Here is a 24885-nt window from a genome sequence, read left to right on the forward strand (position 1 = left end):
ATGCATGGCACAGGCGCACCAAGTTAACATTCACTCCAGCATAACTCGCCGTCGCGTATACGAAACCCCGTGCGCATCTATTTTCCGTAGCACACCCACGGCGCACGTTATCCTAAGTCCCAACTTATTATGAAGTTCTTCCCAGTTAGCAGCTGTGGAACTGAACGCGTCTCTGTCACACTGTTTAAAGACCCTTAAAAGATTTTCAAATTAAAAATAATAAAAGAAAAAACAACAGACACTGACACACATTCGATTTTCTTTTTTATTTTCTATTTTTGAAAAAAATTAAATTGTATATAAAAAGAAAGGAACTCTCCTAGTTCATGCTATTTTCAACGAAGATAGCCTCTCCTCCCCTCGATTCAGATCAATCAGCCACGCCCCTCTACATCGCCCTCTGTTTCTCTCTCCCACACGATAAATACGAGAAAAACCCACGTCAAATCCCCACGAATCTCACCCGCCCACCTGATAATCTCACGCTCCTGAGTCACCAGGCCTTCGGGTTCTCCACCGATCAGGAACCATATTGCTTCTCTGTACGCAGCTTTGCATTAATTTCTTCGTTTTTCTTGCGGTATTTGCGGCCTTTGTTTGCTTATTATTGTGCTCGTTTGTGCGTAGTCACTGGGTTTAATGCAGGTGAGCATAGAGAAATGGACGTAAGTTCTGCGTGTGTGCTTGTGGTGGTGACATGCAGTGTGTGAACACGTGGTTCAGAGAGGCTTCGGGTGGTGGAAATGGCGAATCAGGTGGTGAAGGTGAGGAGGCAGACGATTGTGGCGTGCATGACTTGTCCTTTATGCAAGAAGCTCTTCAGAGATGCCACTACAATATCCGAATGCCTTCATACGTGTGAGTGTCTCTAATCTGCTTCTTTGTGGTTTAAATCTTGTTTGTTTTGTGTTTATGATGCCAATTTTGAAAATTTATGTTATCCTGGTGAGTTGTTCTGTCATTTTGTGGTTCTGGTTATCTGGGTTATCATTATTTCGGGTTTTGTTTTCTGGGTTTGCCTCCTATTGTTCTGGGCATTCGGTTTTAGTATTTTTCATGTTCATCGGGATCTTTGTTCCTCTCTCTCTCTCTCTCTCTCTGCGTACTTGAAAATTAAAATCATTCGATCGATCTATTACTTTCTGTAAACAAGTTTCTGTTTCATAAATATACGTGGGAAAGAAAGATTGGATGTTTGATTGATAGTGATAATAATGGAGGGCCTTTTGTTATAGTAACTATGCAAGCATTACACCCCTGCTAGAGCTCTTGGGATTAAGTCCTCGTACATGCTAGATTTAGCTGGGCTTTGGGTGTGCAATGTGCTTGCCTATGTGCGAGCCCAGGAGATAATAATACAGTTTGGCCGTGGGAAATTGAGGATCAAGCGATCCTTCAATTCTCTTTTTGTCTGTAATCCATAATGTAAATTGCTCGATCAAGTCGGTCAGAAGACTCTTTAGGGCAAGACTGTATATACAGCTATTGTAAGCCTTACGTAGAAAAAGGAGATTTTAAGGTTGATAATATATTCTTTCATAGTCCTTTCATGTTTTTTTGTTTATCTTTGTTTGAGTGGTCTTAACCCAGAAACGCTAGTGGACAGTATCTATCTGTAGCAATTGATGCTCTGTATCTATAAATAACTCAAAATATGCTTTGCCTCCTCTTAACTTTGCTGGCCTCTTTTACCAAGCTGAAGAGTTTGAATACTTGATATTGACCTATTTCTTTTTTTCATAGTTCTTTATAAAGTTATCGATGCAATGAACAGATGTCAGATGATTTGTCTTTTGAACTTCATCCAGTTTGCAGGAAGTGCATATATAATAAGATTTCAGAAGAGGAATTAGAATGCTGTCCAATATGCAACATTGATCTGGGTTGTGTCCCACTGGAGAAATTAAGGTTGGATCTCAGCACTATACAATCTCAGCAACAAATACAATCTCTCCCTCTCTAAGTGGCTTTACTTCCAACGTGGTGTTACCTAAGCTACATATTGCATGAATTGGGATTGCATAACAAGTGATAACTTCTGGTTCATATCATTGGCTAGTTATATTATCTATCATTCCATATGCTAGTGCTTTAGAAGCAGTTGTTTAATGACATTGCACGTGTATAAGGCTAATACAATTTGCCTGCAATTTTGTTTTTTTTAAATCTGAGAATATGCCAATTTTTCAAGCTTTTGTCGTAAAATTTAGGTGTTCCTTTTGGTGCTAGGTAGGTATTAAAATGTTGGTAATATCTAAGAATGTGGAAACACAGTAGTATGGGTTGAATTTGCACATTGCATACTTATTGGTGTGTGGCTTGTCGGTACAAATTTTTATATTATGTTTCCAAGTGTTAATATTTATGATGCTCTCAGCATTTCTGGCAATTTCTTGATTATCTCTTAGAGTTCTGCTTATACAGCTCTTCTGCATGTATGCAAGTGGGTGGATTTGCATTCATTTAAATGTGCTTGATATATAATATCATAAATTCCAGTTCTTCTTATGCCAAATTTCCATTTCTCATCCCACGTTCCATTCTGTGGCAACTACAAAAATATGCTCGCTGAGCAGCATGCAGATTTAGTTAGTATATTAACCACAGTTAAGTGGATGCTTTAGATGTGAGTTTGTTCTGATAGTTATCCATACTTATTGATCTCTGATCATCAGGCCGGACCACAATTTGCAAGATGTAAGGACAAAGGTTTTCCCTCTCAAAAGAAGAAAGGTAAACGCACCTGAATTTGTGCCTTCAAATACATTACCAGCCAGAAGAAAGGAGAGATCATTGTCATCATTGGTGGTCAGCACTCCCAGAGTGTCAAACCAGGCTACCATGACTGGAAGAAGATCAAGAGCTGTTGCAAGAAAGGCCATTGCTTTAAAAGGCTCCAGGTTTTCCATTGAGAAACCCATTAAAAAGGAGGAAGATTCTGTGGATGATCATCCAGAAAGTTCAAGCTCACCTGAGACTTCAAACAAGTTTCCACTAAATACTGGGCAGGTAAAAGGAGGCCAGCATGCTGTTTTCTTTTCTTATGCCATGATTTTTATTTTCCAGTCTGCCTACATGTTCTTCCTTTCCCAGTGGCTCAGAAAGATTGCATCTGCTCAAAATTACTAATAATTTTCATGCTTGTATATTTGACTGGTATAGTGTTCTTCCCCTGGTGAGCCTAGCCATTCCACCTCCATTAAAGAAATGGAGAATGATCCCGAACCATGGGAAGCAAAATTGGATCTCTGGAAACCTTTAAACTATCTGGTGGAAGTTGCAAATAGGACTAAATCTTTCAAGTCTAATTCACAGGGGTCTGATGCTAAATTAGAACCTATACAAGCTAATGAGAGCGAAGGTCAAGTGCGAAAATCCAAAATTAAGGAAATTAAACGCAAGTCTAAAGTTGAGGATGAAATGAATATCACTGATCCTGCCTCTTCGGAAATGGTAAAACCCAAAATTCTGAGAAGGGTTCGCCGGAAAAGGGAACCTGCTTTTGGAGAATCAGGTATTTCACCCCAAGTTGTGCTGGATGCTGCCAATGCAAAACCCAAAAGAAGACCCGGTCCAGTTTGGTTCTCTCTAGTAGCTTCTGAAGACCAGTGAGAAACAACTTTAGCTTTTAAACTTTAAATTATTATTATTATTATTATTTTATGAAAATTGGATGAATTTGCTTGGAAACGTGGACCTCCTTTATTTATTGCTTAGTATTGATGGTTTCAGAGAAGGAAGTGCACCCTTGCCACAAATTCCTGTAAACTACTTAAGAATAAAGTAAGTTTCTTTCACCTTCTATATGTTTTTAGGCTTTATTCATTGTACTTGATGAAATAAGCTCATTCCTTGTTGTTTTAGCATGAAAGATCAATTCAATACATTAGCGTGTATTTGTACAAGCTTGTTTACGCAGCTATAATCTATATATAGGAAAATATTATTATGTAGCCTTTAAACTTTGAGATAATATTAACGCCCACTTGAACTTTGACTGCTTTTGGTGCCAATATTAGAGCACATGGTGGACACATAGATAAAGAAAGACCTTAACTTGTTAATCATTGATTTGACATCTCATCTAATTACTTGACTGTGTATATTTTGATGGAGTATGTATGTGTCAGTGTTACATTTATAAATAGCAGAAATTGCAGAATTATCCTAATTCGAAACTGTTCTGAAATCAGTTATTGTAATTGATTAACCCTGAAAACCTACAGGGGGAAGTCCTTCACTTGATATTGAGCACAGGTTTCACACATATGATAAACACTGCTATAGTGATTTTAGTTTTAAATATTTTAATGAGTGTCTATATCGTGGATACTTCTGGTGATCAGGTCGAGCTGAGCTTCCTAAGTAATATATTCTTCAGCTGCTGTCACAAGCCTTGAACATGGGGTTGGTCTTTTTTCAGCTCTCATATCAACCATTGCGCTGAGTGTGCTGCTTCTCAGCCAATTCAAACATCATTTTATTTTGAGCTGGAAAATTTTCAAATAAGTTGTTTGAGTCACCTTTAGGTCCCTACGATAGTTACATATCTCATATGAAACTATATATAATCTATAATTCTCAGTTTTCTCCCTAGATATACATCTTATACCTCTTGTTTTGGGAGAGGGAAGATCACAAAAATGTATTTTTTTTTATATAGCTGAACCATCTATGTCAAGATGATAACAGCAAATATAAATTTTTCTGGCATGTTTTAGTACATTATAAGTATGTGCATGCCAAATGGAAATTGTTCTGTTTTCCATATTGAAAATATGGAACTGTATGAATAAGTGGCTCATGTTCTGTATAAGGAGCATGGAGAGTAACACTGAATTCTAGGATTAAAAGCCCAATGTGGAAGCATAATGGCAAGAGCTGGCCCATATTAAGCTATATAGTTTGTTTGTTTGCCGGGGGAAAACAGAAGATTTATTTATTTATTTTTATAGCTATATATTAGGCTCAGCTTCGTTGGTTCAATAGGTTGAGGGGCAGGGCATAGCCCTTGCAGTACAGTAGGGCTAGATTTGGAATTTTCAGTTTTTTGTACAAGTAGAATTTCGGGAGCAGCCTAAAACACCTGCTAACACCCATAAACGACTGCTCAGTAATAGAAGAGGTAGGGGTGCAGTCTGCAGAGAAAGCCAAGACGTTTGCCTAGAAGTAACAACCCTCATAACCATGTACTTATTCTCATGTATTGAAAAAGCAGCCACTCACTCTTGTGGACGTAGGCACATTGTCGAACCACATAAATTCCTATGTTCAAATTTTCTATTTTTCTATTCTCATTTTCTTGGTATAATTATTGTTGTTAGCTTCACAAATCTCAACAGGAACTGTAACTTCGATTTTTATCCTCTCTTGCATGTGTAGCATGCAATCAAGAAGCCTACCTACAATGTCCATAATGGAAAATTTAACTACCTTGGAAATTGTTTTTGTTAGTGGTGCCCAGGATTTATATTTGTCGTGTTTGTTTCTTTTGTCACAGGGATGGAAATGTACCTGTTTCATTTATCCAAAAATATGTGATGAGGAAGCTAGATCTTACCAGTGCAGTCGAGGTGAGTGGATAAATCTGATTCGAAAGACAATCTCTGATTAAGTAGAAAACTGATGAGAAAGGTTTTACTGTTCTGTTTAGTTTTTGTGGTGCATAAATATCTCTTGGTTTGCCCTTGTATATTTTTATATCTTTTATGAAATTTAAATACTAAAATCTAATTGTAGTTGTCTTTAAGAGCTAAGAATCTAAGATTATAACATGTTGCATGTCTTTTGAAGAGGTGCGTGCATTCCCAGTCAGTTTTTCCTTAGATTTTTTCTTTTAAAATGGGAAATTAAAATTTTCATTTTTCAGCTGGAATAGTTTAGGCAGAATATGTAGCATAAACGCTGCCTCATGGGTTATATTAACAAAATTATACATTTCGTAATGATCTTGGAGTGGTGGCTTGATACAATCCTACCTTCAGTGATCGACTCTCAAGACTCAAATAATTAATTTGACTTTGCAGTCTGAGATTTTACTCCTGTCCTGGATTATGGCCCCCTGGACTATAAACAAAATAGTTGTTGCATTCCTTGAATTATTAACAAGCAATGTAGCCTGCAGTACTGCAATGAAGTAACACCATTGCACTTCCCTTGGTATTTATTGGATTATATTTCATAAACAAAGGTTGGTGTTTCCAGTCCACTCATTGCTAACCAACTCAGTTGATACTCTTGCAGGTTGAGATCAAATGCATGGGACAGCCAGTTGTCCCCACCTGGAGACTACATAATTTAGTTGATTTGTGGGTACGGACGGCGTCAACATCAGAGCAAGTTCCAGCCTCCATTGGGTCCCCGGCCAAGGATTTCGTGATGGTGCTGGCCTATGCTCGAAAGGTTCCAGAAACTTGATTATGGTTTTCTATCTACTGCCATTCACATCTTCAATAATCTAAACACACTCCTTGTAGAATCTCAGTGGTGATAGAGTGGCACTGTCTGATCCGGCATGTATTTTATGAGTCATAATAATCGGTTCCTTCACAGGCAACATTTTCCTAGCCACAGCACAGGAGGGGAGAGATAGGCTACTAAAGAGTTTTCTTAATGTTACCCACATGTTGAGACAATCACAGTGCCCCCTATAGTATAGTATGGTCTTGGCAAGGTCTGCTTGTTGACTGTTCCGTAATTAAGAAGTCCAATCTTCACGTGTATGGTTTATTATTCAGATCCCTGCATGTTTAACTTTCTAGCTGCTACTTGTTCATCTTCCTTGTCAAGAGGTGTACTTTATTACATTCTTAGGAAAATTACCCTCAACCTGCTAAAATTACTAGTGCGGCAGGCCCTAGTTCTCACCCTCTATCTTTAGCTCTCCAAAGAGTGCTGCTACACCCACCGAGGGTGTAGCCCGAGGCATTAACCCGAGAAGGCCATTTGGTCCCCTTTTTTATATTCTTAAACATTTAAAAAAAAAAAATCACAACATCATTAAAAAATACTTCCTTAATTATTAGTTAAAAAATTCGAAAAAATGTCTTGGGACAACCTCTCGTTGGCCCAAGCATTTTCTTTCATTTTAACCTTGTTCCAGAAAATGAAAAGAAATTTGCCATTCCTGTGCTGGAATTGGGATAAATTCACCCTAATAATTATTTGTTTTTCCTACCTAAGCATTTCATTAAAATAAAAGAAACAAGATACATAAAAGATGAGGTAGGGTTTCCGATATGAGACCAATAATTTGGTTCCATCCATTCCCCCTGCAAGGGAGAGCTGTCTCTAATAACGGTTTTGGACAATCAGTTGGGGGGATACGGTACCATGATAGACTCTGTGTTTATTTGTTTTACATTTCTGTTCATTGCTTTAAAATGGTCAAGGAAAACTGTAACATAGTTAGATAGGAAACATCAACTTGGCACGAATGTGTCTAGAAATATGCACATGTGACTGTGGTGGTGCATGGGACTTGGGAGCCATGCATTGAGGAGTTGGGGTTGGCTGGATAAGTTTGATAGATTTGAGAATTCACTACAAATAAAACTATTTATTTATGACTATTTTATGTTAAAATGAATCTATTTTCGTTGTAATAGTCATTCTCGTAGTAAATAGTTCGTCACAAATGTTATTTTTTCTTGTAGTGATTCTAGTTTCAATGATAAGGTGCATTTAACAGCCGAAAGCTCTAAAGCGTGGCGGCACCTAAAACTCACGCTCTAATTAGGTCGTGCATGAGTCTCCCAAGTCGATCATTTTGCGGCGATTGTGTTGTAATGATAGATTTGCAGTTGGGGAATGACGTGGTGGACAATTGTAAATTTTTTATGATCGAAAAAAGTAGATCCAACCCTGGCGTAGCTTGAAGAAAGCAAAAATAAAAACATGAACAAGAAACACTTGTATACAAGGTGGCGACGGGAGTTAGAAGGAGAGAAAGATACTAGTCTTGTGAGTTTTGAATAGAGAGAAACTTTAGAGAACGGAATTAGGAACTACCATAGGAATTGTTCTGTTTGTAGTTTGTACTTCGTAGTGACATTGGGTTGACATTAGGACATGTTTATTTTCACAATTTTTTTATGACTAATTTCGTCTCATCTCATTTAATCATTATAATTTTTTTAAATTTTTATATAAAATAAATAAATAATTTAATTTTTTCAAATTTTAAAATAAAAATAACATTAAAAAAATACATTTTAATAATATTTTATTTAATTTTTAATTTTACTCTCATCTTATCTTCTCACAATTTTATTGATACTGAAAATTCAAAAGAGCGTTGAAATAATGAGTTTTGGAATCTCACCTACATCATGAAAAGCAGATGTAAATGCTTAATATCCAATTAATGGGTTTCAACCGGTACCCAAAATTGATGCCTAGCTGACATCTACACTGACATCAATAACTTCTAATTTATTTAGACAATTTTTCACTTCTTTTTTATGCTTATTAATTACTTTATTTTTTATTCTTCTTTTTCAAGTTTTAAATAGATAAGTACATTTTATAAAAATAAATAAATCCTACTAAAAAAATAATTTTTTATGCTTTTTAAAAATAAAATAAAGACATATCAAATTTATCTATTGTAGAATTTTTTTTTTTTTTCTACGTACTACCATTCAATGGGAATTCCAATCCTCTCCAGTCCATCATTGCCACTCCAGCATTTTCCGACACCCCTTCCCTTTCTCTCGGGTCAATGGAACTTAAAAAAGCATTTCTTTATTTCTTTTAACATCAATGATCAATCAAATAAATCCTTCAAAACCAACTATTCTTACAATTATTAAGGCCCATTTGCTTTCGTGGTTTTCTTTAACATCTATGAAAACCAATTAGATGAGAATTCTTCATCAAAATTGTTCCAAGAATTTTCAAAGTTATTTTCACATCACTGAAAATCTGTAAAATAACTTCATAATATTGTTACAATATTGTTACCATTGCTCGAGCATCTCTTTAATTTGGAGATAATTTTATTCATTTTCATAGATTGATGAAGTAGTTGCAAAAGAAAAATATGAACCTAATACCACTTGTAACATATCTATAGTTACTTAAAAAAAAAAATAGATTGAAATTGCTCACTTCGAGGGGAGCACCTCCAGAAGAAGATAAGAAAAAGAAAATAGAATTTTTATTAACTTTTTGAATGTCCCAATCCTAGAGTTCTTGGCTCTTACATAAATGAGATAACCCCTACATGGGCTCAGGCTAACACACTAAAAACATACAAGAAAATAAAATTAAGGCCCACTAACTATCTTGTAATCCAAATACATGCTGAATTTGAAATTGTAAATGAAATTAAACTGGTTTAAGGCCCATAGCCCATGTCCTTCATTTGAAACTGTGACAGACAACGACAACCCCAATTAGAACCGAAACTAGCACGTTTAGCCACACATCTGTGAGCACCAGAGCAACTATCGTGACGACTGCTAGCAAGGCCAGAACGACGAGGTCGTTGACTTGGCGGTTGAGGACAGCCAGCGATTCTTTGCAGAGGAAGTAGAGGAAACACCAGGCAACGAAGGCGAAGAAGAAGACTATCATGGAGATCGAGTGCCCCAGAAGGCTGAGGAATAGGACGAGGAGGACGATGTGCGCGTAATTAACTCAAAAGTAGCCAAGGTTTCTCTTGATGTAGAGGGAAGCTTCGTCGAGTGCATAGGGGTGAGTGAAGGAGGAGAATGGTTGGACTAGCTGCCACCATGGACGGCTCCTGGAGAAGGAAAAGCGGTTGGGGGAAGGGGTTGTGCTGGAATAAGATGGCGCACACAAAATTTTGATATGCTAGCTTTCTGAAAGAGCTAAGACCACGCTGTTAAGGTGGCTTTATGAATGAACGTCGTCGTTTTGTGGCCATGGCAATCCATAAAAGACAATGATAGGATTCCGCTGATTAAGAAAGTTTTTGCCATGGATCCCGCCATGTCAAAAACTACGAAATTCGTCGTTTGTCGACATAGTTTTTTTTTTTTTTTTTGGTTTTTTATCCTTAGTATTTTTTTTATGAAATTTTCCTTAGTTATTAAGAAATTATTTTTTAATAATATTGTAATTATTTTTAAATATTTAAAAGTGTTAAAACAATATGTGAAAACATTTTAAGTTTTTTCACATCATTTTTTTAATACTTTTAAATAAAAAGAAAAAAAATTTATAATATTATTAAACAACACTTTTTCAATCATTAAATAAAAAAAAAATTGAAAAAAAAATTGGAGCGAGAGTTGGGATCCTATCATTTTCCATAAATAAATCCAATGTAAAACGAGACATGTCCAACTTTCTTATTTTAATGAGATTGGTCCACGTGGAAGGATCGAGGATGTATGGAAGTCGGCAGTCGGCTAACAACAAAAACATACAAAATAACTGCATTGAATGCTTTTTATATGAGAATTCAAAATAGATTAAGAGTGGTTCTACTTAGGGCTGAAAATCGATGGGTTCAACGCGGTTTCAGTGCCTAATTGACGCCGAACCGATGTCTTCTATGAGAGGAAAGAATCGGCTGAAACTGGTCGATTGGGGGAGAGAGAACCGATATTATCGGTCTCGACACAGTGCGGTTCTGTTCCTCGGTTTGCCGTCGGCGTCTTTGTGACGAAGTAGGGATGCTGTTGACGTTTACCATGAGGGAGCAAAAGAAAGTTGCAGGTGAAATGGCGACTAAGGAAGAAGAAAGAAGAAGAGGGGCCATGTGGTTTATTAAATCCATTTTGAAATGGCGTTGTTTGCCTTTAAGGCGCAATTCCATATGTTTTTTTTTAATTAAGTTCCAAGGGCAAAACGACGCCGTTTTAGTTTCACTTATTTAAGTGAAACAGCGCCGTTTTTTTTTTATATATATATATATTTAAATATATATATATAAAGAGTCGGCCGGTTCAACGGTTTTCTAAGAGTTCGAACCAGCCGATATCGATTTTCATCAATTCTTGCCGACCGCCAACCGGTTCCTTGTTTCGGCGACCGGTCTAATTGGTTCCCGACCGGTTTAGGCGATTCCTATCCACCCTTAGTTCTACTCATATGCCATCTTAAGGTCTTATTTATTTTTACAGATGAGATGAGATAAGTTGATATTAAAGTTAAAAATTGAATAAAATTTATTAGAATATATTTTTTTAATATTATTTTTGTTTTGAGATTTGAAAAAATTGAATTGTTTATTTTATTTTGTGTGAAAATTTGTAATGATTAGATGAAATGAGTTGAAAGAATTTGTGAAAGCAAACGAGGCCTTATCTTCAACACCACACACCGATGGTGTGGCATTTTTTTTAATTTTTTTTTTCTTTTAGTAAAACACGCGTTTTACCCACATTCTCCACGTTTTACCCCCAAATTATCTAATTCAAATTTTTCCCTCCCCCACGTTCTTGCTCTATGCCTTTGCCCCTCTGCCCGCCTTGTAGTACGTTTGTCACAGTCTAGCGTCGGCAACGACTCCAATCGATAAAAGAAACTTACACACAAGTTCTCTCTGTATGGCAATCTCTCTTTCTAAAAAATTTCAGTAAAATGCACAAATTAGTGGTTGCATTTTGGGTTCACACCTGCTCGATGACTGAGTTTGTGTTTCTTTGTACATGGTTGAGTTCTTATTGAACATGACATATTTTATATGGCCCAACTCTGTCCTCTTTGTTTGGGTTTTTTTCAAATACAAAGTAATGTAATTTATGTGTTTGAATTGGCTGAGTTGTAGCTTTATATAGAATGATTGGTTTTTTTTTTCTTTGGAATCTGAAAGTTAGACATGTTTGGATTTTCTATAAATACAAGTAATGTAATTTATTTGTTTGTACATGGCTGAGTCGTAGCTCTATACAGAAGGATTGGGTTTTTTTCCTCTAGAATCTGGAAGCTGGACATGTTTGGGTTTTCTTTAAATACAAAGTAATGTAATTTATTTGTTTGTACACGGCTGAGTCGTAGCTCTATATAGAAGGATCAAATTTTTTTTTCTCTGGAATCTGTAAGCTGGACATGGGAAGCTGGACATGTTTGGGTTTTCCTCAAATACAAAGTAATGTAATTTATTTGTTTGTACATGGCTGAGTCGTAGCTCTATATAGAAGGATCGAATTTTTTTTTTTCTGGAATCTGTAAGCTGGACATGTTTGGGTTTTCTCTACAATTTGAGTAGTAGCTCTATTTGTTTGATGCTTGAGATATTGGCTACCGCTCTCATATCATGTTTAGTGGACATGTGACTTAATTTAGGCACATATATACCTTCTTGCGAGAATCTGCAGTGAAAGAGGCACCATAAAGTTGTTGAATTTGTGGATTAAGCTACCAACATCTGACTCCATTTTATTCCAATCCATCAACCATTTTAAATTATCATCTAGATCTTGTTTCCAACTATTATTGAAAGCATTAAACTCTGTGTTTTGTGCTAATTGCAGTGTTCTCAGCACATAATATATTTAGCTTCATGCTAGTCATCGTACTGTGCATCAATTATATTTGTGAATGTGTCATGTACAATCAATGAGAAAAATCTCTCACCCCCTCCCCCTTTTATTTCATGTGTGAAATTATTTATACATTTCTGCTTAGTAATTTCGTTCTATGAACTCAGTGGAAATAACGTGATGGATAAAGAGGAAGATGAAAGGCCACCCAGGCCTTCTACATCAATTTCACTGACTCAGGTATGATACACATTGGTCATTTATAAATATTGTTGTGTCGATATTTTTAGTTAATGTATTTTTATTTGTGTATTACAGGGATATTATGGTCTAGGAAATTTGTATTACTCGTCATTTATGATGCATCCAAATGTATATCCAAATTCATATACATACGAATGGGGTAGCCATGTAGATTTCTTTCTAAATTTTTAAATGTTTTTTCTTACATTTGTTGAGCCTTTCTAACATCATGTCTAATTACAGCCTCCATCAATGCCACATTTTGGAACAACGATCCTCTACCCTCCGTTGACTAATTCGGAGGAGTCGGGCTGTGTTCCATAAATGATCTAGGTAGATTCATTTCTAGCTTTATAATTTACTTTTTCTTACGTGCATTTGAGCTGTTCTAACACCATATCTAATTACAACCCTAATCAATGCCACATTTTGGAACAACAATCATCTACTATCTGTTGACTAATGTGGAGGAGTCAGACCGAGTTCAACAAACGATTCAAGTAGATTCTTTTCTAACTTTTTACTTTTTTTTTCTTACGTGCATTTGAGTTGTTCTAACATTGTGGCTAATTACAGCTCCCATCAATGTCATGTCCTTCGTAGAGTATTTTGGAGGAGTTGAGAAGATCTGAAAAGACTGTAAGTGAATCATCAACTACTCCATTTATATATGAAAGTGAAAAGAATTTTGGAGGTACATCATGCATGATTGATCGAAGCTGTCATATTAGTAATGGTATTACACTTTTAACCCGATGAGTAAACATCCAGTGTATGTTTATAATATAAATGTTAATCTTAAGAGTATGTTTTCATTTTTAGAAACTTCATTGGACGTAGAGGCTGAGGAGATTAATAAAGTATTGGATGATGATGATCGAGTTGAGGAGCCCAAACTTGGTATGGAGTTTGCCACTGATCAAGAGCTTATGGCCCATTACAAGTGATATGGCAAGCGATATGGTATGGGGGATGATTTTATGTAATTGCATAATTATCAACAAACAGGGTTGCATCTCCACCTTCGATATTTTTGATAAAAAATTATCATTAATGATGACTATGTCAAAAGCGTCAAGTACTCAGTTTACTATAATGAGGAGGGGTGTGAAGTGAAATGCACATGTGCGTTGTTTAAGATGAGGGAGATTCCTTGTAGGCATGCATTGAAAGTTTGTCAGATGAAGAAGATTCATGTATATTAAAACAGAGGAAATAGCAGAGGTACACAAGCTGTTTGTGAAAATGTTTCACAGTATATTGCATTCTTCTTGTATTGATCAGTGTACAATATGCGTATATATATAGCTATTTACATAACAGACTTGATTGTAAAGACCACTTATATTGTGACACCTATCCCTACCTTTTATTCTTTCTGTTACAAGGACTATGCTCAGATATTCTAGATGATTATTGCTACTTTTCTTGTGATGTTGTTGGTGCCTTAATATCCCCCCTCGATTCGAGTGGCACTGAGGCAAGAGTAAGACTGGCCCGAAGAAGTGAGAAATGCACTGTAGACAAAGGTTTGGTGAGAATGTCGGCTATTTGATCATTGCTAGAGACAAAGGCTACATGAAGAGATTTGGCAGCAACCCTTTCGCGTACAAAATGGTAATCTAGTTCCACATGCTTTGTTCTGGAGTGTAAGACAGGATTCATGGAGAGATAGGTTGCACCAATGTTGTCGCACCAAAGAGTAGGTGGCTCCGATAGACTAATACCAAGTTCTTTGAGAAGTGACTGCAACCAAAGAAGCTCACACGTAGTATTAGCAACGGATTTGTACTCAGCCTCCGTAGAAGACCGAGCTATAGTGGACTGTTTTTTAGAGCCCCATGAAACTAAATGATTACCAAAATAAATGCAAAAACCTCCCGTGGATCGCCTATCATCTGGACAACCAGCCCAGTCAACATCAGAGAAAGCTGTCAATTTTGTGGAGGAAGATGAAGAAAAAAATAAACCAAGATGATGTGTTGAATTGAGATAACGAAGAATGTGTTTTACTGCTGTCCAATGTGGAAGACGAGAATTATGCATATATTGACAAACACGATTTACAGAAATGAAATATCAGGACGAGTGAATGCAAGATATTGCAGGCTCTCAACAACACTACGATACCACACTGGATCCTCATAAGTACACCCATCTTAGGTTGTGAGTTTATCTGAACAAGACATAGGAGTTGACACTGCCTTAAAGGTGTGCATATTAGTCTGTGTAAGCAAATCAGTGATGTACTTAGTCTGAGACAAAAACAAACCAGAGGAGGTTCTATGAGCTTGAATACCAAGAAAATAATGTAGCAACCCAAGATCTTTGACAGGAAAATATGTGCTGAGAGTAGAAATAAATTGTGTAATCAACTGAGAATTAGAACCAGTGACTAAGATATCATCAACATAGATTAACAAATAAATTGAATCAAAACCATTTTGCATAATAAACAGGGAGGAATCAGCACGAGAGCAACGAAAACCAAGGGAAAGTAATCTATCATTGAGTTTTGCAAACCAAGCTCTAAGAGCCTGTTTTAAACCATAGATAGATTTATTTAACTTACAGACATGGTGAGGATAATCAGGATTCACAAAACCAGGGAGTTGTTTCATGTAGACTGCTTCCTCAAGGTCCCCATGAAGAAAATCATTTTGTATGTCGAGTTGATGCAGAGCCTAGTGAGATGAGACAGCAATGGATAGAAGAAGACGAATGGTTGTGGGTTTAACAACGGGGCTAAAAGTTTCAGAATAATCTAACCCATGCTGCTGATGAAACCCTTGAGCCACTAGTCTAGCTTTACGCCTCTCAATGGTTCCATCAGCATGTCTCTTTGTTTTCAAGATCCATTTTGAACCAAGAAGATTATAGGCAGAAGAAAAAGGTACCAGAGTCCACGTTTTGTTTTGAAGAAGAGCATCTAGTTCGGAAGACATGGCATATCGCCATTCTTGATGCTTTGAGGCTTCGGTATAAGAAGATGGTTCCTCTGGGACCCCGAATGTGGGAGATGAGATGGTTTGAGTGAGAGAGGTTGTAGATTTCGAAGATGGCCAAGGAATGGTGCCATTGATTCATTGACTGAGTTTTAGATCTAGTAACCATGGATGCTGAATGGGAGAATCAGTTATCGTGGAAGGAGTGATGGAGTGAGTAGTGGTAGTATTGGATGGAGATGGAGGAACCAAAGGAGACGATGACAACAGGATATTAGTTTATGTGCTTTGATGAGAATCGGCAGGCCTAATGGACAACAAAGAGGATGAAACCCTAGACTCTGTTGATGAAGAAGGAGAACCCAATAAAGGCCTTGATGACGTGGGAGTACTTGTGATGTGTGGGCTAAGATTATTATGAATGGAAGGTGGGAGATTGATTTGTTGTGGGCCGTGTGAATTCGAAGACTCAAGACTGGGAAGAGAAATTGAATGAGAGAACGTGGATTTCGGAAGTGAAATATTTTTGGGCTTTTGAGAAAAAGGAAAGATTATTTCATTAAAATGGACATCTCTTGAAATGAATGTGCGGCTCGTATCAATTTGAAAACATAAATAGCCATTGTGATCAAAGCTATAGCCCATAAACACACATTCTTTAGACCGATAATCCATTTTATGGGAATTAAAGGGTCTCAAGTTGGGCCAGCAAGCACACCCAAAAACTTTGAGAAAAGAGTAATCAGGATTTTGGCCCATTAAAATAAAAAAGTGAGAGTTATTGTGTAGAAGAGGTGTAGGCATACGATTTATTAGATAAGTGGCCGTTTGAAAAGCTTCGGCCCAATATTTGTGTGAGACTGAAGCATGTGAGAGTAAGGCTAGGCCTGTCTCAACTATGTGACGATGACGACGTTCCACACTCACATTTTGTTGATGAAAATATGGACACGTAATACGATGAGAAATGCCTAATGTGCGAAAAATAGCTTGAAAGGGTCGAAATTCACCCCTCCCCCATCTGTTTGGACCGAAGTAATAGTAGAGGAGAATTGATTTTTGACAAAATTAATAAAAGCAATTACTATAGTGGAGGCATTGGATTTTAATTGCATGGGAAAATACCATATAAATTTAGAATAATCATCTATGATTGAAAGAAAGTAACGAGATCCCTTCGTTGAAAGAGTGGACGAGGGACCCCAAACATAAAAAAAGAGCAATTGAAAAGGATAAGTGGAACGGCTACGAGAGGAATGATGAGGTAGAGCATGTGCTTTGGTTGAGGTACAGGCTGAGCAAGGCTGAAGTGAAGTTGATGTGCTGAGAGGAAGACGATGTTGACGAAGAATTGCGTGTGCTTGGATGACCCAGTTTGGAGTGCCAGAGTTGAGCTGAAGTTCGAAGACCCATATAAGCTTGAGGTTTTGAAATAGAGATGGAATTAGCGAGCTCTGCACTTGTCTGTAGCACATACAATCCGTCTTCAACATGGCCCTGAAGAAGAACCACCTTGGTGCATGAATCCTTCACATAGAAAATAGAAGAGTGAAATTCAAAATAGACTCTATTATCTTAACAGAACTGACGGACAGAGAGAAGATTTTTTGAAATCATAGGAACATGTAACAAATTGGTTAAGAGAAATTTGCCAGTATGAGATGAAAGCTGAGCCGAGCCAGTGTTGTGGATAGGAAGATTGGAGCCAGCTCTGATGCTCACTGTGTCAGTACCTTGATAAGTCGACAAATCCACATTAAGGTTCTGGAAATCAGATGTAAAATGATGACTTGCTGCAGAGTCTGGAAACCAAGTGGTATTCGGTGATGGGTTTGGGTTGATAGCTGTGTAATTAGCAGAGAAGTGTTGAGGTGGAGGAGACTGATACCCATGATCGAACCTGTAATAACATGTGACAGCTGTGTGCCCCCCTTTTTGACAGACTTGACAAATGGATTTGTTATAGAAGGGAGTACCAGTGGGTTGAGGGCTAGCAAAAATGCTGCGGCCATTGTGGCGACCACGACCACGACCTCTAGAATAATTGTTGCGACCACGATTACAGTTGTGGCCAGATGAAGGAGTTTTGATCGTGCTGTTGGCTGTAATGGATGCGCCCGAAAGAAGGGACTGTGTTTGGTGAGAGATCCTTGACTCGTGATTCAAGAGATAACTGTAAAGTTGATGGGGAGATAGAGAATCTGGTCTTGTGGTGAGGGAGGTAACTAGGCTTTCATATTCTGCACCTAGTCCTGCAAGAAGGTAAATGATGGATGTGCCCGAAAGAAGGGACTGTGTTTGGTGAGAGATCCTTGACTCGTGATTCAAGAGATAACTGTAAAGTTGATGGGGAGATAGATAATCTAGTCTTGTGGTGAGGGAGGTAACTAGGCTCTCATATTCAGCACCTAGTCCTACAAGAAGGTAAATGGCAAGCTCGGAATCATCTAAAGGACGTCCCACAGCTGCCAGAGTAAAAGCTAGAGATCTGACTTTATTGTAATAGTCAGTCACGGAATCTGCTCCTTTCTTGATAGTTGCTAATTGAAACTTAGTGTAAATGAGATGAGCTGAAGATTTTGTAGCAAAAATATTTTGCAAGGTTGTCCAGACCTCACATGAGGTAGAACAATCAAGCACTTGTGCTAGGACAGAATCGGTCAAAGATAAATTTATTGTAGACATTATCAATTTATCCTGAAGACGCCATTGTGTATGTGCCGGATTTGGTTTGTCATTGAGTTTGGATGGAGGTTGTGGAAGAGAACCATCCACATATGGAAGGAGCTGATGACCTTCCAAGAATGGAAGGATCTGCGCTTTCCATAAAAGAAAATTTTCTGTCGTGAGCTTGATATTGATGAAATGTGAAGCTGTGTTGAGAATGGTAGGATTAATAGATGATTCGTTAGAAGTCATTGTTAGAAATGAGAAAGAAAGAGACTAGAGGAATAAAAAAATTAAAGCTGAAAGGAAGTTAGACGCGGATCGAGAGGCTCATGATATATATTAAAACAGAGGAAATAGCAGAGGTACACAAGCTGTCTGTGAAAATGTTGCACAGTGTATTGCATTCTTGTATTGATCAGTGTACATTATGCGTATATATATAGCTATTTATATAACAAACTTGATTGTAAAGACCACTTATATTGTGACACCTAGCCCTACCTTTTATTTCTTTTGTTACAAGGACTATGCTCATATATTCTAGATGATTCTTGCTACTTTTCTTGTGATGTTGTTGGTGCCTTAATAATGTGTTACCGGAGAAGTACATCTTAGATCGATAGAAGAATGACATAGTGGTCAAAAGTAGCTACGATGACTTACGCACAATTCGAACTCACAGAGGTATGAGCTTATGGTGAAACGTTGTCTAAAATGAGAAATGATAGTTGCAGTCGTGAGTATGCAAGCGTCACACAATCACTTTGAAAAAAGTGAATAAATATGGGACCCACATGAAAAAAAAATTAATAGTGAACTCCACTCTTTTTTAAAGCCACGGAGCTTGCGCACTCTATGATTGTATGTAAAAATTAGCAACCTGTGTATCCCAAGTGATAACCATGTTAATGTATTCATGCATGTTTTGGATGAGTTTGAGAATCAATTTAAAGGATTAACACTTGAGTCTGGTTCAACTAAGGTAAAAGAGAACGTAGTCACGAACAACGGTAAAAAAATATAAAACACAAACGTTATCTGAGGCAAAGGGAGGACGCCAACGAAAAGTAAGGTCTTGCCTGTGGAGAAGGTTGTGCCCAAGAGAAAGAAGAAACAAGTAACAAATTTTTTTCATATTAATTCTATATTGTTTCTCTCTACATGCATATTCCTTTCTAATGGATGTTTATTTTTTGGTTTGAAATTTAGACTTGCAGAAAAATATTTAATGATGAATCACAGTAGGGTGAGGTATCGGAAACTCAACTTGGTGCTAACATTAATGATTTTGTTGTTGAAACACGGTGTAGTACTGCCATAGTACCAACGCTATCGGGCAATGACGAGGTGTGAGGCTATGGTTGTAATTGAGTAATTTGTTATATTTTGGGTGTTGTGATGAAATAAACTGTAAGTTTGAGACTCTTTAATGTAAAGTGTAAAATTTATTGTAAAGAATATTGTTTGTAAGTTATAGGTTGTTGCATTTTGAGTGTTGTTATGAAATATGTTGTGGGTGTGAGACTCTTTAATGTAACTTGTATTGTAAAGAATGTTGTTTGTAAGTTGTAGTTTGTGATTTGTTGTAGCTGAGAAGTTCATTGAGGACTTTTGTTAGGTTGGTGTAACAGGCAGGGGATACTATGAATGATTTATGTTGTGTTGGTGTAATAGGCATGGGAATTTTTGTTGTGCTAGTGTAATAGGCTGAGAAGTTCAAGATTTATGGAATATTTCAATGGAGATAATGTATATAAGTGCTATGAATGGATATCATGTATATATTTCAATGAAAATAAGTGCTATGAATATTTCTGTTGTGTTGGTTTAATTTGATGAATGCTGCTACTCGAGATTTAGATAAAAAAAAAATTGAAGGCCGATTGCTATTGCCTGAAAATAACTACTGCCATTCTAGGAAAATGAAGACTATTAATTGCACTAATTACTATAAAATGAAGACTATTAATGGAGCATAACCACATAATTAAATTAGTAACATCCGTCATATACATAGTCCGAACCATCCATTTACAATTAAAAGTAAAACGATACATATTTAGTCCAAACTAACCAAAAACTATTACAATCGATAACACTCAGTACATACACAATAATATACGTGCACATATATTCTCTACAATCTACTTTGTAATTTTCTCATATTGCTTGTGAAGAGAATTCTCTCTCTCAATTAGTTTATCTTTCTTTTTTTGAACCTCATACTAGCGCAACAATAAATCATCCTCCTTTTTCAAATTGCATTATCTCTTGCGAGAATTTTCTCCTTTACTAGTTGAAGTATATCTGCCCATATGAAGATTTGGCATCTTGCTTCTACCTGCATACAATTGAGAATTTCAAATGTTAAATATGACAAGTTAAAAAGTAATAAAAAAAATATGACCAAAAAATATGCTTTACCGTGTTATATTTCGGGCAAACATAAAATTTTTTTCTAGAATTTTTGTTAGTTTGGGAGGTTTTTAATGGGGCTTTCAGAACAGGTTGGTGATTCCATTTGAAACACATCAACTACACATGATGATTGACTCAATGCCATAGGTGATCTAAATGAAACAATGAGTATATTTAATGCCACAGACTTCCAAGGTAACTTTTTAAATGTATATAACCCCTTGTTGAAAAGAAATGCAACCGGAAATGAGAACCTATAATTTGAAGAACACAACTATGAGTATGAGATGGAACATTAGTTAGTGAAACCTATCTACAACACTAAATAGGAAATGAGAAACAAAGAATACGGGAAGAAGCATTAGCATAAATTCATAATAACCCACCTCACCTCCTTGCCAAAAAATAAAGGAAAAAAATAAAGAAATAAGAACAAAAGCTAGCCTGCACATTTACCCCTATAAAGTTGAACAGACTAAGCAAGAATGTCTTTCAAAATTGAAACCTGCAAGCATTCAAATATGCATCAAAATATAATGTAACCTCACTACATGATTTCAGTGCCCACTGGATCTATAGAAAAATGAATGGACAATATTTTTTAGGTGATTGGCTGGAACTTAGACCTTCATTTTTGTTTTTTCAATCAAAATACAATTTAAGAGTCTTGCTACCTAATCTTTTTAACAAGCTTTAGGCCCTTACATCTTTGCATAAGAGTCTTGATTTGAAAATTTTAGGTCCCTTACATCTTTGTATTCTGAGCTGCCCATTTTAAGCCCCTAACAGTCCAAAATAGTCTATTCTTTCTGATGGCTTTGTTTCTATTTTTTCATCACAGTGGACCTCCAAACCAGAACACAAACATGGACACACACAATGTGAAACATGCACTAATCACTTTTTTGTGGACATTAACACCATAACAACATGAAAAATGCACATCACCAAAACAAATTGAAAGGATTAAAAAAGTGACAACTTGAATAGGTAGCTAAACATGTGCAAACTAACAGCTTGAAACTCTACTGCATAAACTATGGAAGTCAGCTTTTACTCTGATGGGCACAAACATGGACAATCTCCATTTCACTCAGTAATTCCTTCAAACAGTTGATTGGCACAACCAAAAACATCGAAACATTTGACCAACGATTTAGAGAAAACAGTTTTCATACAACGCAAATTAGTGTAGAAAACCTACACAATGTCACTATACTGGAGAAGCAAAAAGAAGGGGCCAAAAACTTACCATGATGGAGGTGACTGACTGTATGTCTTCGACTCAGAGATCTAGATGCAGTAATTTCCTCCAACTTACTATCAACTCATAGATTGGGGACGCAAGCATAGATTGGGGCTACGAGAGGTAAGTTCTTGTAGGGAGGGATGGCTATGGAAGAGAGAGAGGAAGAGAGGGTAGTCAAATGGTAGGGGAAGTGATAGAGCAGTGAGGGTTTTTCCTAGAATAAGAGACTGAACATGATTTATGCGTATAGGAGAGGACGAAGGAGAAGACAAGAGGGAAAAAAGGAAGGGATCGAGGGTTTCTTACGCATGGGTTTTCCAGACAAAGGAGAAGACGAGAGAGAGGGAAGGGATCGGGGGTTTTTCTTTTTCTTTAGGGAAGAAGTACTCAACCTTTACATTTCTGCTGAAAATAATCGAGAACGATGGAGTTAGTGTCAAACCGTGACGTGGCGACCAGACTGGGTTTGCCACGTTACGGTGTGTGGTGTTGGATTAATATACCGGTTTAGGAGTAGAATTTTCCATAGATTAAAGGTCATTTTGGGGTTGCGACAGTAGTCTAGGTCCTATTTGGATATAGAAACGGTTTCATCTCATCTCATCTCAACATTACAACTTTCTCAAATTCCTACACAAAATATAATAAATAATTTAACTTTTTCAAAAACAATAATAATATTTTAATAATATTTTATTCAACTTTTAACTTACATATAAAATCATTTCATCTTATCTCACTATCCAAACGGGGTATTAAGAGGCGTTTAAATTGTCTTAAAAAAAATTTAATGAAAAAGTTTATTTGGATGTGACATTTAAAGTTTTTTTTTTTTTTTGAATTTCAAATAAGCTAAAAAGTACATTTAAGAAAAGTTATTAAATGTGTTTTTTCAGATAATACAGAACGTAATTTGAATTTTAGAAAGATTGTTAATGAGCAAAAAAATCCATACAAATTTCCAATTATTACAACTTTCAAACTCTCAATGGTATGGTTATAATCAATAAAAAAATCGATAATTGTCATTTCTAACTCAGAAAATATTTTTTTAATTATTTCCTAACAAATGTAATATGTTTGAAAGTGTTTTAAACATATAGTTACCAAATAGTAAATAATTTTTTAATAGTAGAACTTATTACTTAAGTTATAAGTTATATTTCTCACCGTAATCCCAAACATACATACTAAGTCGTTGAGAATATAATAACTTTATTTTAAGTATATCATGTTATGTCATTAAAAATAAAACTTCATTAGTATTATTCATATCCCTCTCTCTTTCTCTGTCTCCACAATTTGATTAACACTTTGTACTATTCATTTCTACATACTTATGCTATAAGATCGAAGAATATAGTTAATGAAAGTCTATTTCTCCCTCTTTCACTCCAGTCTATACATTTCATTCATAATAGGACATACAAATTTGACTTAAAATAAGTCAGTTACATATGTTAATAGCTTCCCAGCACACTTTCGTGGCTGGCATGGTCTAGTCGAGACGACAGATCTCTGAAAACCTAAGTCTAAGAGATTCGTCGTGCACATATTTGTCCTCGACAAAATAATAGTAACAGGTGACAAAACCCATATCCCAATTACGCGGAGTAGGGTACACCAACCCCATACACTGCCTAAGCGGAGAGGGGGAAACACACCGTTCAGACCAAGGTCCGAATGGACAAAATTTTTAGATTTTTATTTTTTTTAAAAGGAAAGACAGTACACAAATTAAAATACAATGAAAAAACTACTGTGAAAACGGAAAAGGACAGTGCTCCAAGAGGCTGTAGAGGCACGTGCAGTACAAGCACCACTTTGGGAGGAAAACCGTCTACCGATCTTGGAGGTTTTGGACTCACAGACCCCAGTGGCGCCGCACGTGGCGACGGCAGAGGGCCTCCTGGCGGCGCGAGATAGCCACTCGTCGAATGTCTCCGATAACTTTAGGTCGCGCGTGCGAGCTACTCGACGCTCCGTTTGGCGCCACCTTTGGTGGTCTTCAAGATTGGTGGCTGGGCAACACCATGGAGGCGCGCGTGCTGGTCTATGGTCACCGGAAGTTTCAGATCTGTTATTCTCCCTTATTTTGCCTGTAAAAATACAACAAACACAAAAACGGAGCACTACATATAAGGGACGGGGGTGGAGAGAGGGAGGGAGGGAGGGGAAAGGAGCCGAAGCTCCCACCCCCTCGAGTCAGATCTGTAACGAGAGTTTAGAGAGAGACGGGTTCGACGAGAGAGTTTACCTCTCTCCCCAGGAGGCCCTCGATTATATATCATGATATCAAAGTCTTTTGCTAATGCCAGACTTTATCTTGTGTACTATTTGTTTTAAAGTTATTTCGCTAGCTATATCTATCAAAATCTTCTCTGCCATTAGACTATGATTCGTTTCAAACCCATGCATTTGAATTATCTTTATTAGCTCACAAAATCTTCATCACTGTTAAACTATGTTTTATTTCAAATCTATACATTTTGAGTATTTTCTTTTTAATTATGAGCCTTTTATTTTTTGGGCTTTGGTCTATTGCGAGTATTGTTTGAAGCCTAGACCCAATTTTGTGTTTTTTTGATTTTGATCGTATGGTTAATGAAAGCCATATGTGGCTTATTGTCAGCTTAATCTTTCGGCCTATTATTAACTCTTTGTTGGCTTTGGCATATTAGCAACCCATTATTGGTCACAACTTCAATTTTGATGTTCTAGCTGACAGTCACTTCATCACTAACACTACTTTCATCATCTCATTGATGACCAATCAATGGATATAAAGGCTATACTTAAATTTTTGATGGGACTCACTATGCAAAAATCCATCTTTGACTCAGAGGTTTTTTTTTTTTTTTTTTTTAGTTGTAGCTATCTTCTAACCAACTCCCTTTGCTTC

The 24885-nt window shown here is 36.7% G+C and overlaps 1 protein-coding gene across 1 annotated transcript; it reads left to right on the forward strand.

Annotated features, from left to right (window-relative positions):
• Positions 1 to 295: 295 nt before the first annotated feature.
• On the forward strand, positions 296 to 6843 carry LOC121252884 (E3 ubiquitin protein ligase DRIP2). Its single transcript, XM_041152715.1, has 8 exons — positions 296 to 542; positions 646 to 858; positions 1809 to 1908; positions 2676 to 3009; positions 3163 to 3608; positions 3733 to 3783; positions 5501 to 5573; positions 6244 to 6843. The coding sequence occupies exons 2-8, from the start codon at positions 744 to 746 to the stop codon at positions 6415 to 6417; spliced, it is 1293 nt and encodes a 430-aa protein (XP_041008649.1). The 5' UTR covers positions 296 to 542; positions 646 to 743; the 3' UTR covers positions 6418 to 6843.
• The last annotated feature ends 18042 nt before the right edge of the window (positions 6844 to 24885 follow it).

Source organism: Juglans microcarpa x Juglans regia, chromosome 2S (assembly GCF_004785595.1).
Source record: "Juglans microcarpa x Juglans regia isolate MS1-56 chromosome 2S, Jm3101_v1.0, whole genome shotgun sequence".
In the NCBI taxonomy this organism is placed as follows: Eukaryota; Viridiplantae; Streptophyta; class Magnoliopsida; order Fagales; family Juglandaceae; genus Juglans; species Juglans microcarpa x Juglans regia.

What these genes read in the sequence shown, in the direction of transcription:
- LOC121252884 (XM_041152715.1), top strand. Translation starts at nt 744, where the DNA reads ATGGCGAATCAGGTGGTGAAGGTGAGGAGGCAGACGATTGTGGCGTGC. An exon ending in TTCCACTAAATACTGGGCAG is followed by an intron (nt 3,010 to 3,162) that starts GTAAAAGGAGGC and finishes TGACTGGTATAG; the next exon opens with TGTTCTTCCCCTGGTGAGCC. An exon ending in GTAAACTACTTAAGAATAAA is followed by an intron (nt 3,784 to 5,500) that starts GTAAGTTTCTTT and finishes CTTTTGTCACAG; the next exon opens with GGATGGAAATGTACCTGTTT.